This window comes from Idiotropiscis lumnitzeri, chromosome 2 (genome assembly GCF_059441095.1).
Source record: "Idiotropiscis lumnitzeri isolate Australia: NSW breed Sydney's pygmy pipehorse chromosome 2, RoL_Ilum_1.0, whole genome shotgun sequence".
Classification (NCBI taxonomy): Eukaryota; Metazoa; Chordata; class Actinopteri; order Syngnathiformes; family Syngnathidae; genus Idiotropiscis; species Idiotropiscis lumnitzeri.
In genome coordinates this window covers 21962355-21981234 of record NC_142392.1, presented here as the reverse complement: position 1 = coordinate 21981234, position 18880 = coordinate 21962355, and the positions used below count along the sequence as shown (strand labels likewise).

Sequence of the window (18880 nt, the reverse complement as noted above, 5' to 3'; positions counted from 1 at the left end):
AGCAATTCTCCCGGAAGGAATTCTGCCTGACTCTAAAAAATGTGCACACTGCGGCGAATACATCAATGGCGGTTGATCAATGTTAGTGGATAAAACACAAAATATTAAGTTTTTTTTTTTTAAATCAAGTACGTATTGGTTTTATTTATTTATTTATTAAGTTTGTACTGGCTTCGTCGGGTGAGAGTCAATGAACCTCCGGTGGATCTGCACAGTTTTGTGCACATGTGCGTAGATTCACCCCATCCAAACATTTAAAATACATTTAATGCATCCATCCAGGGTTGCACGGATCTCATCAGTGAACAAGCGCATGCTGCAAGGAATGCATCTGCATCTTTGGCTTACTTTGGGCTTAAAAAGGGAGAACGTCACAACCCCCTTTTCTACCAACAAGGCCAGGAACATTTAGTTCCTGGTAATAAAGTTCCTGTGGCCCAGGTGGTTTGCATCACCCCCACAACTCATAGTTCCTGGTAATTTATGCAAATGACGATGATGACGGAACAGTGGGAGGTGTTGTGTTACTTAGTTACTCATTACTGACACCCTATGGCTGTTATGCATCATTGCAGTTCCAAAATAATTCAATGAACTCATAATATTTTGGTGTATCTTCGTCGAATTTGAATACATATTGGATAACTTTAAAATATACAGTCATTATTCAAATATGTCTGAAAGTCAGAGTGAAAGTGTTGTTGCTTAATGCTTATGTGTAAGAACTTTTACTCTTCAAACGTAATTTTGTTTTAAAATTTATTTCAAAACAGAAATTTTATTCAAATAAAAAGGGTAATGTCGGAACTTACTCGCAGGATAAATGTCATTTTGGGTAAAAAAAAACAAACAAACGTAAATCATACAATAAATAGCGACTTTGATTCCAGGGCCCCTTTAATTTGTTTTGGGATCCAGATTATCATGAAAGCAAAAAGTACCCACGATGAAACTATCCATAAATGCAAAATGAAATACTTGTAAACATATTTCGCTTGAAGGATTCCTATTTTATCAATGACATTATGTTGCGATGACCCCCATCAATATGTTGGGGTCCCACAACAGGTGTTCCATCAGACGCACACAATAGCCTGTGTGTGCTATCTTCAGTTCGCTTCCAGAAACGTCTGTGACTATGTCAGGAATGAAATCGGGCATCAGCCGCAACGTGCTTCCTTTTTAAATGCTCGTTTATCACAGTTGTGCTGCTAAAGCAGGGATGTCCAAACTTTTTGCAAAGGGGCCGGATTTGATGTTGTAAAATGTGGGAGGGCCGACCCCGGCTGACATTAACTACATAAAGAACAATATATTCAAACACATTTTAGCAAGTGATTCTGTGTTTCACATTTGCTTTTTTATTTTCATTTAAACCATCAAACATGTATTTTGGTTCATTTGAAACATGAACATCACATGCAATTGAATATTTGCTTAACTTTTTTTCTTTAACAGAAGTAATTATAGTCTTGAGTGCAAATAATATTTGAACATGAATTATATCATCACGGGAGTTCAATGTTCACAGAATTTTTGAATTACAGAAATGATTATCCACAAGTGCCAGGACTAATTTGATATATATGACATATCATCAAATATAAATGTTGAATGAACATTTTATTCTGGAATGAAAACCGACAACTTGTCTAAATTTGTGACTGAACAAAACAAAATTAAGTCAGTTATTTAAATGACTTGCCTGCATTAATGTGACGGGTGATACTGAGATCTGGACTGCAGCACAAAGGCCAGGTCTGGCTCAAAGGCAGTGGTATTGATGCGCGAGGTGAGAGTCTGTGAGCCGTGTCCTCACGCGACTCTGATTTAAGTTCATAACCGAGAATGTCTTTTCACACAAATACGTCGACCCAAACGAGCTCAGCATTTTCCTAGCAAACCCTCGAATCTCTCGAAACCTGCCTTTATCCATCTGTCGGTAAAAGTTGCCGAGAGAAAGTTGCCGGTGCCGACTGCGGCTCTCGGCGTCACACTGCAGCTCAATGAGCTCCAGCTGGGCTGGAACATTGTCTGTGTCCACGGAGAAAGGTGATGAAAAAAAAGAGATATCCTCCTCAATAGCTGCAAAATCCCGAAAGCGTCGTGTGAACTCTTCAGCCAAAGACTTCATATCTAATGCGTACTTTGTTTGCGCACTGATATTGCTCTCAGTCAACTTTCCTTTTTTTGTTTATTGTCGCCATTTTAGAAATTGGGGGTAAAGGTCACCCGGGGTGATGTCGCAGAGTGGTACTGCCTCTAGTGGGTAAATTAGGAACAGCAATTAAGAAGAGAGCGAACTAAGCACTGTATATGTGCGGGCCAGAATGTATTAATTTTATTACAGAGACTGCGGGCCAGATGAAGTTTGACCCCGGGCCGCATTTGGCCCCCGGGCCGGACTTTGGACATGTCTGTGCTAAAGGGAGGTTTACATCGTAGGACGTAATTTTCTGAAATGCCCCCATGGTCCGGTCCAAATCGGGGTCGCACGCATTGATTCATGTTCGGCAGGCACAAGTCAAGGTAGCAGGGTAGAAACAATATAAGACAAAGTCGCCGCCTGAGGTTTGACTTGGCCAAACCAAATTAGTCTTTTTGTGTCCTGCAGACGTCAGTGAAAACGATCTCCTTTCTGTGATAGAGGAGCCAGACTGGACTCACATCAAAAAGGAGGAGGAGGAGGAGATCAACAAGTCACCAGTGAACGTTGTCCATATAAAGACTGACGATGAAAACAAGGATCAGAGTGAGGACAAGAGAGGGGCGGAGCCTCCAAGCAGCAGCTCAAGTCATCACGTGACAACAGAAGGTGATGAAGACCACTGGGGGCCAGCACATAATGAGGACACATTATCAGACGCTCATGACGATGATGATGATAATGGGCAAGCTAAAGGTGAAAGGGCATGTCACACTGACTCATTAACTTCAAAGCTGTCTTTAAAACTGGGCACAAGAACACACAGTGGAGAAAAACCATTTTCTTGCTCGGTTTGTGGCAAACGCTTCTCTCGAAAGTTTCATTTAACAATCCACACAAGAACACACAGTGGAGAAAAACCTTTTTCATGCTCAGTTTGTGGCAAGAGTTACTCTGACAAGTCTAATTTAACAAGCCACACAAGAACACACAGTGGTGAAAAACCATTTTCTTGCTCTGTTTGTGGAAAATGCTTCTTTCAAAAGGCAGGTTTAACATATCACACAAGAAAGCACAGTGGAGAAAAACCTTTTTCATGCTCAGTTTGTGGCAAGAGTTTCTCTGACAAGTCTAATTTAACACGCCACACAAGAACACACAGTGGTGAAAAACCTTTTTCTTGCTCGTTTTGTGGCAAAAGCTTCCTGCGTAAGTCGCATTTAACAATCCACACAAGAACACACACTGGAGAAAAACCTTTTTCCTGCTCAGTTTGTGGCAAAAGCTTCTCGAAAAAGACATATTTAACAGAACACACAAGAACACACAGTGGTGAAAAACCTTTTTCCTGCTCAGTTTGTGGAAAATGCTTCTCGAAAAAGACATATTTAACAGAACACACAAGAACACACAGTGGTGAAAAACCCTTTTCCTGCTCAGTTTGTGGCAAAAGCTTTAATGTAAAGTCAATTTTAACAGATCACACAAGAACACACACTGGAGAAAAACCTTTTTCCTGCTCAGTTTGTGCCAAGAGTTTCTCTCAAAAGTCGCATTTACGAAACCACACAAGAACACACAGTGGAGACAAGCCATTCAGTTGCAGCGTTTGTTCTAAAAAATTTGTCACTAAACAGGGAGCTGAGAGACACAATTGTGCTGGCGAGAATTGCAGCGATCCTTGAAGATTAAAAAAAGAAAAAAAAATGAAAGATCCGACTCTTTGTGGTAAGATGTAAATGTGATTTTCAATAAAATATGATGAAATTGAATTTTGCAAAGCTCTTTTATTGACACAAGGCCAATGTGATCAGTGAATTGTGTCTGAGTGATGATGATTTGTTTTGGTGTTTACATCAAACATGTAAATAAAATTTATTGCCTTTGCCTGGAATAACATTTTTTAACATTATGCTTTTCAGTTGTCTTTTTAATCGTAGTTAATGGAAAAGGTGTGAGAAGAAACGGTGCTTATGAAATCGGTGCCTTCGACAATCATCAATAAAATCCCTTGTTCAACTGGCCTTCATTACGCTGTGTGAAAAGGTGAAAAACAGATGTAGAAGTTGAACTATAAAAAGAACAAGAAAGAGAAACGCAAGCAGTCTCAGTTTCTCTTTCTAGGTTGAGCTCTATCAAGCGTTTGGGGTTTGTTGCGAAGCAGAATCTCACTTCGGAAAAACTATAATTTTGTCAAATATACAAAATACTTTTTTCATGCTATATTATATTTTTTATACTTTGGATTGCTTATATAATGAAATCGGGAAATATTAAAATTTAAAATTGGAAACCAAAATACAGACTTAATGCAATTAATAAGAAATATAGAAACATTTTATAAATATTGAACACATTGAGAAGAGTTAATCTTGAAATAAATATTGAAATATAAAAAATACTTAGGTATTAAATTAATTCAATTACCCGACCCCGGATGAGCGGCAGAAAATGGCTGGATGGATGGAATGATTTAAATTGCATCCAAATTCAAAAGAACAAATATGTTAAGAAATATTCAAGTGTGAAATAAAAAGGTTTAAATTAATATTGATATAATTTTGCATATTAAAATAATTTAATAAATATTGTAGTATTACATAAGCAAGCTTAAATTTACATTGAAATAAAAAAAAAAGTCATGTATTTTTAAATGGCCTAATATAGATATGGGAGGGGCCTAAGGGGTCGGATGCAGTGTGAGTCGGGCGGCGGCAAGAGGCAGGGACCTTGGCGCTCTGATCCCCGACTACAGAAACTAGCTCTTGGGACATGGAATGTCACCTCTCTGGCGGGGAAGGAGCCTGAGCTGGTGTGCGAGGCAGAGAAATTCCGACTAGATATAGTCGGGCTCACCTCCACACACAGCTTAGGCTCTGGTACCAGTCCTCTTGAGAGGGGTTGGAAACTCTTCCACTCTGGAGTTGCCCAAGGTGAGAGACGGCGAGCAGGTGTGGGCATACTTATTGCCCCCCGGCTCGGCGCCTGTACACTGGGGTTCACCCCGGTGGACGAGAGGGTAGCCTCCCTCCGCCTTAAGGTGGGGGGACGGGTGCTGACTGTTGTTTGTGCTTATGCACCAAACGGCAGTTCAGAATACCCACCCTTCTTGGAGTCTTTGGAGGGTGTGCTAGAGAGCGTTCCCCCTGGAGACTCCCTCGTTCTGCTGGGGGACTTCAATGCTCACGTGGGTAATGACAGTGAGACCTGGAAGGGCGTGATTGGGAGGAATGGCCCCCCCCAATCTGAACCCAAGCGGTGTTCTGTTACTAGACTTCTGTGCTCGTCATGGATTGTCGATAACGAACACCATGTTCAAGCATAAGGGTGTCCATATGTGCACTTGGCACCAGAACACCCTAGGCCGCAGTTAGATGATCGACTTTGTAGTCGTGTCATCGGATTTGCGGCCGCATGTTTTGGACACTCGGGTGAAGAGAGGGGCGGAGCTGTCAACTGATCACCACCTGGTGGTGAGTTGGCTCCGAGGTTGGGGTACGATGCCGGTCCGACCCGGCAGACCCAAGGGTATTGTGAGGGTCTGCTGGGAAGGCTTGGCAGAATCCCCTGTCAGAAAGAGTTCCAACTCCCACCAGAACTTTGACAACGTACCGGCGGAGGCGGGGGACATTGAGTATGAGTGGACCATGTTTCGTGCCTCCATTGTTGAGGCAGCCGATGGAAGCTGTGGACATAAGGTGGTCAGTGCCTGTCATGGCGGCAACCCCCGAACGCGCTGGTGGACATCGGCGGTAAGGGATGCTGTCAGGCTGAAGAAAGAGGCCTATCGGGCCTTTCTGGCCTGTGGGACTCCGGAGGCAGCTGACAGGTACCGACTGGCCAAGCGGAATACAGCTTCGGTGGTTGTCGAAGCAAAAACTCGGGCGTGGGAGGAGTTCGGTGAGGCCATGGAAAACGACTTCCAGACGGCTTCGAAGAAATTCTGGTCCACCATCCGTCGTCTCAGGAGAGGGAAGCAGTGCACCATCAACACTATAGTGGAGATGGGGTGCTGCTGACCTCGACTCGGGACGTTGTGAGTCGGTGGGGAGAATACTTCGAAGACCTCCTCAATTGTACCGACACGCCTTCCATTGAGGAAGCAGAGCCTGAGGACTCCGTGGTGGACTCATCTATCTCAGGGGCTGAAGTAACCGAGGTGGTTAACAAGCTCCTCGGTGGAAAGGCCCCGGGGGTGGATGAGGTCCGCCCGGAGTTCCTTAGGGCTCTGGATGTTGTGGGGCTGTCATGGTTGACACGCCTCTACAACATTGTGTGGACATCGGGGACAGTGCCTCTGGATTGGCAGACCGGGGTGGTGGTCCCCCTTTTTAAGAAGGGGGACCGGAGGGTGTGTTCCAATTATAGAGGAATCACACTCCTCAGCCTCCCTGGTAAGGTCTCAGGGGTACTGGAGAGGAGGGTCCGTCGGGAGGTTGAAGCTCAGATCCAAGAGGAGCAGTGCGGTTTTCATCCTGGCCGTGAAACAGTGGACCAGCTCTACACTCTCTACGGGGTCCTTGAGGGTTCATGGGAGTTTGCCCAACCAGTCTACATGTGTTTCGTGGACTTGGAGAAGGCATTCAACCGTGTCCCACGGGGAGTTCTGTGGAGCGTGCTTCGGGAGTACGGGGTACCGAGCCCCTTGATACGGGCAGTTGGGTCCCTGTACCACCGATGTCAAAGTTTGGTCCGCATTGCCGGCAGTAAGTCGGATTCGTTTCGATGAGGGGATCCGGTTTGGTGAACTCAGTATTTCATCTCTGCTTTTTGCAGATGATGTGGTACTGTTGGCTTCGTCAAGCAGTGATCGCCAACTCTCATTGGAGCCGTTCGCAGCTGAGTGTGAAGCGGTTGGGATGAAGATCAGCGCCTCCAAATCTGAGACCATGGTTCTCAGTCGGAAAAGGGTGGAATGCCCTCCCCAGGTTGGGGAGGAGATCCTGCCCCAAGTGGAGGAGTTTAAGTATCTTGGGGTCTTGTTTACGAGTGAGGGGAGGATGGAGCGAGAGATCGACAGGCGGATGGGTGCAGCCGCCGCTGTGATGCGGACGCTGTATCGGTCTGTCATGGTGAAGAGGGAGCTGAGCCAAAAGGCGAAGCTCTTGATTTACCGGTCGATCTTCGTTCCTACCCTCACCTATGGTCACGAGCTGTGGGTCGCGACCGAAAGAACAAGATCTCGGATACAAGCGGCCGGAATGAGTTTCCTCCGCAGGGTGTCTGGGCTCTACCTTAGAGATAGGGTGAGAACCTCGGCCATCCGGGAGGGTCTCAGTGTCGAGCCGCTCCCACTCCACGTAGAGAGGAGCCAGATGAGGTGGCTCGGGCATCTGTTTAGGATGCCTCCTGGATGCCTCCCTGGTGAGGTGTTCCGGGCATGTCCCACCGGCAGGAGGCCCAGAGGACGACCCAGGACACGCTGGAGAGACTACGTCTCCCGGCTGGCCTGGGAACGCCTGGGCATCCCTCCGGCAGAGCTGGAAGATGTGGCTGGGGAGCGGGAAGTCTGGGCTTCCCTGCTGCACCGCAACCCGACCCGGATAAGCGGCGGATAATGGATGGATGGATGGATAATGAAGGCAACTTGAGCAAGTGGAACAAGTGATTTTATTGATGATTGTGGAAGGCACCGATTTCATAAGCACAGTTTCTTCTCACACCTTTTCCATTAACTACGATTAAAAAGACAACTGAAAAGCATAATGTTAACAAATGTTGTTCTAGGCCAGGGGTCTCAAACCAAATTTACCTGGGGGCCACTAGAGGCAGACTCTGGGTGAGGCTGGGCCGCATCAGGTTTTCCGCAAGAAAAAAATTAAAAATATCTAATCTTCTCAAATGTCTTTATTTTTATTTTTTAACACAAAATAAGATTTAAAAATAAATAAGGAATTAATAAGAAAATAAATAAGGAATTAATCAAATTAATCAGTAATCAATAATAATAATAATAATAATAATAATGAGTCAAATGTCTGTATTAAGAGTTCTTTAATAATATAATAAGATTCCCTTTATTAGTCCCACAATAGGGAAATTCGAGATTCGAACCCAGGCCTCCTGGGGAGACTGGGTCCTGAACGCGGCGCCTTAGATCACTCGGCCATCCTGGCAGCCCAATCTTCTTCTGAACATGAATTTTTTATTATTTCGTGGCGAGACAGAGGGGGAGCGTGGGAGGAGGAGATGAGGATTAGCCGGGAGGTAAGGATTAATTATGAAATACAACACAATTTCAAGGCTTTTGGCGGAAAGCGGGGAACATAGGACCCTTTTGGGGAAAAGCGGGGAACATCGGACTTATATTTAGAAAAAGGGTCCTATATTCCCCGGTCCCATACAAAGCGGGGAACATAGATACGCTCCCCATGAAGGCCATGGTGTTTCTATGGTAAGGACCGGGATGGCGAGCGCAAAAAGGCGACTGCTTACGGACCGTTGTTGTCATTTATTTTGACTACTTTTACAGAGAGAGATAACGATAACTACAACCTATTTCATAATAACAGATAACTGCCCCTGCGACTCTCTGACACTAAACTGGTCAGGACCAAGTTTCATGAATGAAACCGAGTCTGTCTCCGCCAGCTTTCACAGGCACAGACGAGAAATCATTTCCTTATTCAATCAAACAGCCGGCCAATTTTGCCGTAGTTCCGTCGTCTTGAATAAAAAAAAAATATTGTTCATCACTTTTCACTACTATTACGAACATGGCATATCCTTTTGATGAGGATCCCATTGATGAAAGTGCAGCATTAACCCACAGAGAATTAACTACGTTGCGAGCGGATCATTAGACCCCGCATAGACGTATAATCATATCCTGACAACTATCTGTTTGAGTGATACAGTTTCACTTCATAGTCAATTTCTACATCCATAACCTGCTATAATCCGTCCGCACATCTTCAACATCACCAGTCACAGTCTCATCCCAGCACACGAATGAACTCGCTGCTGTAACTCTCTGCTTACGTCAAGCCCGGCCGATGTCCCACCCTCGAGAGCCATATACTCCACCGTGATTGGTAGGTTCGTTCAGCTTCGCACAAAACACTGTAAAGTGCCAGTCATATCAAATTCGCGGGCCGCACGAACATTAAACTTTCATAATAAGGCGGGGGCCGCAAACTATCATCCCGCGGGGCGCAAATGGCCCGTGGGCCGCGAGATTGAGACCCCTGGTCTAAACAATACAACGAAATTTCCCTATCCTGTACTGGGTGTGTGTTATCTATTCGTGCACCCAATGTGAATATTAAAACTGCGGAGCACATGAGCAGGCTAAAGCAACAACTATATCTTAATCTGTTTTCATGGACACTAACTTAGAATATCTTATCAATATCACCCTCCTTGTTGAGGAGAACCTCCGGGATGGGGGTGATGAGTCGCTACGTGAAGCGTTCTCCGGCCTTCTGGTCACACAGGTCACATGTCACCTCAAACCTGTGGAGAGAACTGGAGGAGTGGCACTTGCCAGTGAGAAGGGGTAAATTACCTCCCTTCTGAAAATTTCAGTTTTGCATAAATTTTGTGTAATAACGTCAATCAATCATTCACTTGATGCTTGAATTTAATTACTCCAATCTTTCTCCAAAAATTTGAAAATAAGTACTTGGGACTGCAATGGGAATTCAGGTTGATCAGGCCTGTCCGCCCATTGCATCCTACGTGCTGTAAGGGCTTGCCGATGCCCTCAATCAGGTTTCTTTTCTGAGGCCCGTCCCTTTAACATTCACTCAAACCACATATGCATCCAAACACTTTTTCTTTCACACTTCCATTCACCAAAAAGATACTTTCCAATTCCACACAGAGACCCCCTGTCGGCGCGTCCGCCTTGATTACACTGAGATTTGTGCTGGCAGCTCCTTAATTTTGCCTCAATTTAACCAGCGTATGCCAAAATTTACAACTGTGGGTCTCTTTAGTTTCCCATTCAGTCCCCGTGAGGTCGCTTCTCCTGTTCCTCCTGGACGTGGCTGACGATACTGCACCTGCGACGTCAAACAGCTCATAGATGCGGAAGTTAGCAGTCTGGTATTTATGGAATGCTGTCATGTCCCGTAAAAGTTGTCATGTCAGGGTTGGCGTCGTACAGTCATAAAACATCTGTCTTCCACCTCTGTCACATTTAATACACATCAGTTAATAGATCATCTACAGGACTATTTAATCCAACTTTATATTTGGTAAACCAATCTCCAATTGCTAGATATTTCCTGTTCCAAGGATTTTCTTTCAACATGTTCATAGAATATTTCACCTAAAACCTATCCCAAAACCATAATCCCTTTAACTCAAAATTTTTTATTTTAATCAGATTGTCACTGTTCTTCAGGTGTCTCTTGTATGTTTTTAGTGTTGGTGTTCTAATTACCTGCTAATTTATATTCATCTTATCTATTAATTTCTTCATTACCTGATATGGAAAGTAAAATGCGTTATATCAATTAAGTTGTATATTATATATGTCCAAAAAATTTTAAAATCACAACTCACCCGCACACACAAAGATTGAGGGAAAACGAGAGAGAGAGAGAGTTAGGGGCAAGGGGATTGAAAAGGGTCTTAATGCTTTGAGTTGATGTTTCGATGAACGCCTCCTAGTAAAGACGTTTGTTTTCTATAGGATTAATTAATTCTACAAATTTAACAGGTCAGCTATATAAGTGGCCAGTGCTTATGTCACTAAAAAATCCTTAACAGCGGGTGACACATCAATCTTGCAAGGAACCTGCAGTATGACGTCACTTTGACCCCATCAAGGCTCATATTTTCTTATCGGGAACACAAATTCCTTCACTGACCTTTGTTTATGCCAATGGATCCTTAAAAAAAAATCTTCATGCAACATAATAAGAAGAAATAAATTTACAATGACCTTCAGAGAGTAAGCAGAAAAGAAAGTAAACAAAACTCTAGTAGACCAAACTACCAGCTATGTTTATCAGCCAAAGGGAACACAGACACACACACCCCCACACACACACACAGTGAAACGAGGAGATTAGTGTCAGGAAAAGAGACAAACTGGGCTGTGAAGGGGTGGGTTGTATGGAAACAAACATAGGGACCGCGGGCCACTCCGGACTTCAGTGTTTTCCCCTCCTATTTGTCTGGAATTATTAAGGGAAAAATATTCACTCAGAAAAATCAAAAGTAAAATAAATAATATTATCTGCCAATTCACAAAATCTTATTAATTAATTGAATAAATAGTGGATTTGTTGGTTCTCTCTATGGTTTTCAATTCATTATTTTATGGCTCATTCTTGTAAAGTAAAAATTGACTGACAATATGTTTTGCAGGCCTTCCTCATACGTCAATGCAATAGGTCATATACAGAACACTCAGAACGTTATATTAACAATCGATATATATATAGTGCTTTCTTATCCAGTGCATCTTTTACTCTGCATACAGGGCTATTGTTTTTTGATAATTTTTACTTTGTGTTCGATAGATGTGGTTTCCAACACAAATTCTAATTAAGAATGACACCCAGAAGCAGTTTCTCTTACTCTTTCTCTTATGTTAATTTGAACACTCATGTCTCTCCTACTGTTACTGAATAACATGAAATTTTTTTGACTTAATAATTCTAATTACAATAATTTATTAGATAATTAATTTTAATCCAACCTGATTTTTATTCTTTTAAATTCTTGTTTCAAGCCCTTCAGCACCTGTAATATATTCCCCCAAAATTAAACATAAAAATATTATTTATCCCTGCTCCCTATTTTCTAAATTACTTGAAAATCCCTTTGAATGCAACTCCTCCGCAACCACATTTGCTCAGTTTTCAAGGAGCACACTATAATCCAAGGTATCAAAAGCCTTTTAAGGTAAACAAAAACACTTGCAAAATTTTCTCATCTAATACAGTTCCGTTAATTCCATACGTACCCTCAATGTGGAGTGTGTACTTCTAAATATTGTATCGCTCTATAGATTTGTCTGACCTAATTTTAAACAGTTTCTCGAATATCCTACATAACAGCCATTGGCCTGTAGTTTTGAAAAAACAAATCATGTTTATCCCCATTTTTCTAAACTGGAATAACTTTTGACATTTTCATTTTGCCTGGAAACCCCTGACATACATGATTGGCTACAAATACACGCCAAAAGGTTCAAAAACCAGTTCAATATCACCCTTTACCAATCTTGTCACTTGCACAACCCTCCACAACATTCAACATCTTCTTTTTCTCACGTGCCTCTCCTTCTTGTCCACTTTCACAACTTTCTCAACCTTTTCTTCCAATTTTATGTTTGCCAATGTTGTTGCCACTGTCGCCAATTGATGCACACTACGTCTGTCCTCCTCCGCCATTGCCAATTCTTATTCCATTTTACCTTTCCGAATCCATTTAGCTTTATCTTTTGCCTCTTTCGATTGTTTGATGTCATTCAACATTTTCCTCGTCTTTCTTGAGCACCTGCTTAGCCAACTGAATCATATCCCATGTGGTCATCCTTTTGTAATTAAAAAAAAAAACACCTTCCGATATCTCTCTTTTTCTCTTTTCCTCCTCAATTGCACTCATTAATTGCGTCTCCAACTTCACATAATGTCCATCCATTTCTTGCCACACACCATCTCTTTCATACACTTCATCGGAACCGAGCCCCATATCACACTTATCTCCACTCCTTCTGAACAATCCACTCCCGTGCGTCCCGGCCAAATATCAAACAAAACAGTCCAAATTATATCACACCAATCACACTGCTTACACTTGCACACAAATTGAGATACGTAAATCCCAGATTTTAAAACGTATCAATACCACATATAGTCCCAGACTATTTTTGTAATAAGTAAATCCCAGATTTTACACCTTATTACGACTTCGCGATACGTAAATCCCAGATTTTACACCGTATCAGAACCACAAATTGAGTAATAAGTAAATCCCAGATTTGACACCTTATCAGAACCACAAATTGAGTAATAAGTAAATCCCAGATTTGACACCTTATTACGACTTCGCGATACGTAAATCCCTGATTTTACACCGTGTCACAATCCACACTTTTAATATTTAATGTCCCAATTATCCCCGTTTTCCTCTTACATTTATTTTTCCCCAATTGTGCAGAATTCAGACATGTAGTAACAGGTATTCCGCTTACCTTTTAGATGTGGTACCACCAGAGAAAAACAGGTCTAAGTCGGGATTTCCTTTCCGTTCAACAAGTCGTCACTTGGTGTGGATATGGGTCCCTGAGACCCTGTGGTTCTCTTTTTCGAAGTCTGTGGATTTCTTTTGCAGTCCTCTCCCTCTCATCACGTCGGGGTCACCAAAAATTGTTGGGATTTCTAACTTTAAATGTACCAAAGGTTTACCAAAATAGTTCAAATTAATTATCTGACTCCATTAATGGTTAACCAAACACGACCTACATTCATCCAATAATTATGCACGCTCGTTTTGAGAGAAAGATGACCAGGATGCCGGCAACTTCACACGGGAGCGGATTTATTCCTAACAGGAGATCTAATACAAAGCCTGGGGCTCGGTTCCTACCATTACAGCTCTGCGCATCATTGTACCCAACAGAGGACGACCCCCCCCCCCTCGTTATCAGAAGTGCGGCTCGTCCTTTACAAAAAAAATCTACCACCTACGGCGTCCTACGCCTTTCATACAGCCTGCCCTGTCCTTCCACCGCACATTGAATCAAAGCACAATCAGCACATATCTTTATTGCATTAAACTGAATACATATAACTTGTAGTCAATCGTATAAAATCCTTTACTGGTTTGTCATCAGTTTGACCTGAGCAGACTGAATCTGTTTGTTCTGAATGAGAGTGTGGGTCATGAAAATACTATGTGTGCAATTTTGAGGTCTTACATTTAAACTAAGTCATATAGCATATGGTCCCGTAGACTGGCAGGCCAAGGTTGGCCTTCTCCGGCGGGCCGTCCCTCCGTCTCTCTTTCCGCTGGCATTCTTCTGTAATCTTGTCGGTGTGCATGTGTGCGTGTGTATGTGCAAGTGTATGTGGGGGTGCATGCGTATGTGCATGTGCTCCGATCTCCAGTTGTTATGTCTTTCGGAATGTGTTTTTCTTTTGATAGCGTCTGTGTGAGTCCTCCAGTGCCTAGTTTGGTATGTTTGCATCTCTACAGCCAATGTGGAGAATGTGCTTCGTCGTATTTGTCCATCAAGTGCTGTGAATGTGAGAGCAGCTCATGGAAATGCTATGTGCGCAAATCTATTCTCACTACTGAGAATTTCAATAAAGTTCACACATTTCAACTAAGTACTATAAATTTAGCATTGAAGAATAATATAATCAGTAAACATCAGGCCTACAATCCCAGTCATTCTTGTGACTTGTGCTTCTAGTTTCATTTGATAATTGCTTTTTGTTTCATCAATGTTTAAAATGTTCAGTAAATATGAACCTGCTAACTTTAATAATCGACATTCTGTCCCGCATGTGTTCAAAATAATGCCAGTAATCAATAGTAATAGACTCCTTCAGTGTGTAAGTGTTTTTCTGGATATTATTTGTCCAGCCGTGGTGTCATAAATGATGGTATTTTGATGTGGATTCATTCAAGTAGGACAAAGTAGGACTTCACTGAAGGCACAGGTGTGAAATGCACTGAAGTAACTTAAAAAGTAAAAGTAAAAAAAAAAATTACGGTTGTTTAAGAATGTGCAAGAAAGAAAAATGTTGACAAATGTTGAAAATTATGATATTTTCCAGGAGGTATATATTTCTTTGTTGTTTATTCATTCAATTCTATACTTATTTCAATATTTGAGTATTATTTTTCTTTCAATATGTAGTATATTTTGTCTTTGAAGTGTGGGTCCTTGCTGCCTTCCGGAGATGCAGCCGAGCAAGGCTGGATTGGTGATGGAAAAGAACTGGTTCGAAAACGATTTTATTCTCGTTACATGCTGATGTCAAAAGAAGTCTCCCCAAAAACGTGCAAGCCCCCTCTCAGACATTCCCTTCTTTTAGGGAATGCCCAAATAGGACATGAATATCTCATTTTCCCTTGTTGCATATGCATTCCCATCCCGCTAATCTTCGGGATTTCCCTCCAAAAGTCCCCCAGAGGGAGAGCAGATGCGTCTAACCGTTGATACGACCAGTCTACTCGTGACCACCTTAAATTCCTCTCATACCCTGGAAGGTCACTGACCTGGCGAGAGAATTGCCCCCACCATAAACAATGCTCAGGCCTATTTTGTCTCAGGGCAGTATCTGGTTACATCGGAACTTCAGAACCAAGACTGGTCACTTCTGTGAGCTCCAGTCCCTTCATAGTTTCATAAAGAGAATTACTTCCTATATCTAAATCAGGCCATTTAAAAATACACTACTTATTTTTTCATTTATTTCAATGTATATTTAAGCTTGCTTATGTAATACTACAATATTTATTCAATTATTTTATTATGTGAAATTATATAAATATTAATTTAAACCTTTTTATTTCACACTTGAATATTTCTTAACATATTTGTTCATTTGAATATGTATGCAATTTAAATTATTCCATCCATCCAGCCATTTTCTGCCGCTCATCCGGGGTCGGGTTATTGAATTAATTTAATACATAAGTATTTTTTATATTTCAATATTTATTTCAATACTAGGACTCTTCTCAATGAGTTCAATATTTATCAAATGTTTCGATATTTCTTATTAATTGAATTAAGTCTGTATGTGGTTTCCAATTTTAATATTTCCCTATGTCATTATATATCTAATCCAATGTATAAAAAATATAATATAGCATGAAAAAAAATATTTGGTATATTTGACAAAACGACAGTTTTTCCAGAGTGAGATTCTGCTTAGCAACAAACCCCAAACACTTGATAGAGCTCAACCTAGAAAGTGTATTTAGCAAGTCAGAAATTTATTCAGAAAGCGTAATATTAAATGTATGTGAGGGGACATTTGAAGAGTGTGAGTTTTGTTTAATGGAACATACATATACGAGCCAGCCAAACACAACGAGAAAACCAGCGCTGACTCCAGTCGCCATCAAGTTGCCAACTCCTGACATTCCAAAACCTTTGAGAGAAACTGAGACGATTTGCGTTTCTCTTTCTGGTTCTTTTTATAGTTCAACTTCGAGTTCAGTTTTTCACCTTTTCACACAGCGTAAGTGGAACAAGTGATTTTATTGATGATTGTGGAAGGCAGCGATTTCATAAGCACCGTTTCTTCTCACACCTTTCCCATTAAGTACGTTTAAAAAGAAAACTGAAAAGCATAATGTTCACAAATGTTGTTCCAGGCAAAGGCAATTAATTTTATTTACATGTTTGATGTAAACACACAAAAAAATCATCCACACAAACACATTGATAATTCTGGCTCTGACCCCATTGGCTTAGTGCCAATAAAAGAGCTTTGCAAAATTAAATTTTTCACATTTTATTCAAAATCAAAATTTGCATCTTACCACAAAGAGTCAGTTCCTTCAGTTTTTTGTTGTCTTTTTTTAAGCTTCAAGGATTGCTGCAATTATCACCAGCACAATCGTGTCTCTCAGCACTACGTTGAGTGAAGAATTTTTTTGCACAAACGCTGCAACTGAATGGCTTGTCTCCACTGTGTGCTCTTGTGTGGCGTCGTAAATGCGACTTTTGAGAGAAACTCTTGCCACAAATTGAGCAGAAAAAAGGTTTTTCACCAGTGTGTGTTCTTGTGTGTTTTGTGAAACTTGCCTTATGAGAGAAGCTTTTGCCACATACTGAGCAAGAAAAAGGGTTTTCTCCAGTGTGTGTTCTTGTGTGACAAGTTAAATTTGACTTTACAGAGAAGCGTCTACCACAAACTGAGCAGGAAAAAGGGTTTTCTCCAGTGTGCTTTCTTGTGTGGCTTGTTAAACTTGACTTTTGTGAGAAGCATTTTCCACAAACTGAGCAAGAAAAAGGTTTTTCTCCACTGTGCTTTCTTGTGTGATATGTTAAATGTCCCTTTTCAGAGAATCCTTTGCCACAAACTGAGCAAGAAAAAGGTTTTTCTCCACTGTGCGTTCTTGTGTGCCTTACTAAATTAGACTTCCGAGAGAAGCTTTTGCCACAAACTGAGCAAGAAAAAGGTTTTTCTCCACTGTGCGTTCCTGTGTGCCTTACTAAATGAGACTTCCGAGAGAAGCTTTTGCCGCAAACTGAGCAAGAAAAAGGTTTTTCTCCACTGTGCATTCTTGTGTGGATTGTTAAATCAAACTTTTGATAGAAGCTTTTGCCACAAACTGAGCAAGAAAAAGGTTTTTCTCCACTGTGCGTTCTTGTGTGCCTTACTAAATGAGACTTTTGAGAGAAGCTTTTGCCACATACTGAGCAGGTAAAAGATGTTTCTCCACTGTGTGTTCTTGTGTGGATTGTTAAATGAAACTTTCGAGAGAAGCTTTTGCCACAAACCGAGCAAGAAAAAGGTTTTTCACCACTGTGAGTTTTTCTGTGCCCTTTTAAAGACAGCTTTGAAGTGAATGAGTCAGTGTGACATGCCCTTTCACCTTTGGCTTGCCCATCATCATCATCATCATCATCATTAGTATCATCATTGTCATGAGCGTCTGATAATAGAGATAATAGAATTACGCTTTTTCAAATTTTGATGACGTCATAACCCCGCCTACAGAATTACGCTTTTGTCTCCTTGTCCCCGCCTACAGAATTACGCTTTTGTCCAAAATGGCCGCTATCCCCGCCCCCTGTGTTCAAACTATCCAATCTCCAGCCACCTATTTAAAAATATTTACATATTCCCTGCCCTTGAAGCGTTAATACCACGCCTACAGAATTACGCTTTTGTCGAAGTGGACCCCGCCTACAGAATTACGCTTTTTCAAATTTTGATGACGTCATAACCCCGCCTACAGAATTACGCTTTTGTCTCCTTGTCCCCGCCTACAGAATTACGCTTTTGTCCAAAATGGCCGCTATCCCCGCCCCCTGTGTTCAAACTATCCAATCTCCAGCCACCTATTTAAAAATATTTACATATTCCCTGCCCTTGAAGCGTTAATACCACGCCTACAGAATTACGCTTTTGTCGAAGTGGACCCCGCCTACAGAATTACGCTTTTTCAAATATTGATGATGTCATAACCCCGCCTACAGAATTACGCTTTTTCAAATTTTGATGACGTTGTGTGTGTGTGTGGGCCAAGCCCCCCTCCCCTGATTGCCATCAGTAGTAAAAACAATGTGTCCCCTACGTGCGTGTGGGCCAAGCCCCCCTCCCAAACTGTATGCTTCTTATGTTAAAAACAATGTGTTCCCTGCGTGCGTGCGTCCCCAACCCAAACTGTACTTATGTCATTCATATTTTAATATCTGAGGTATATAAAGCATCCAATGCAATGTTCTATTTAAATAAATAAAACCAAATGAAATAATTGAAATAACATGAGTTGTGAAAAGAGCAGGCGTTGTTTTTACCTTTGAATAAGATGTTTATTCGGTGGATATAGGTCATCCATATTTAAATATCTGAAGTATATAAAGCATCCAATGAAATGAGCTATATCTAATTAAATAATGTAGATGTATAAAATTAAATTAAACGAGTGAAATAATATGAGTTGAGAAGAGCAGGCGTTGTTATTACCTTTGAATGATATGTTTATTCGGTTGATATTTGCCCTTTTTGCAAACATGTCTGGACATATTCCCAGCGACATAAGTTTAAACATGGTGTTGTGCAGGCTTGGGGGGTTGTC

General features: G+C 41.6%; 1 protein-coding gene across 1 annotated transcript in view; it reads right to left on the bottom strand.

Annotated features, from left to right (window-relative positions):
* Positions 1 to 17686, bottom strand: part of LOC148341971 (uncharacterized) — a 68939-nt gene extending 51253 nt beyond the window's left edge. The window contains exons 1-2 of the mRNA XM_088288008.1: positions 17683 to 17686; positions 16781 to 17620 (exon numbers count right to left, since the gene is read on the bottom strand). Coding sequence (XP_088144134.1) covers positions 16781 to 17620; positions 17683 to 17686 — 844 coding nt within the window. The remainder of the gene's footprint in view (positions 1 to 16780; positions 17621 to 17682) is intronic.
* Between the last annotated feature and the right edge of the window lie 1194 nt (positions 17687 to 18880).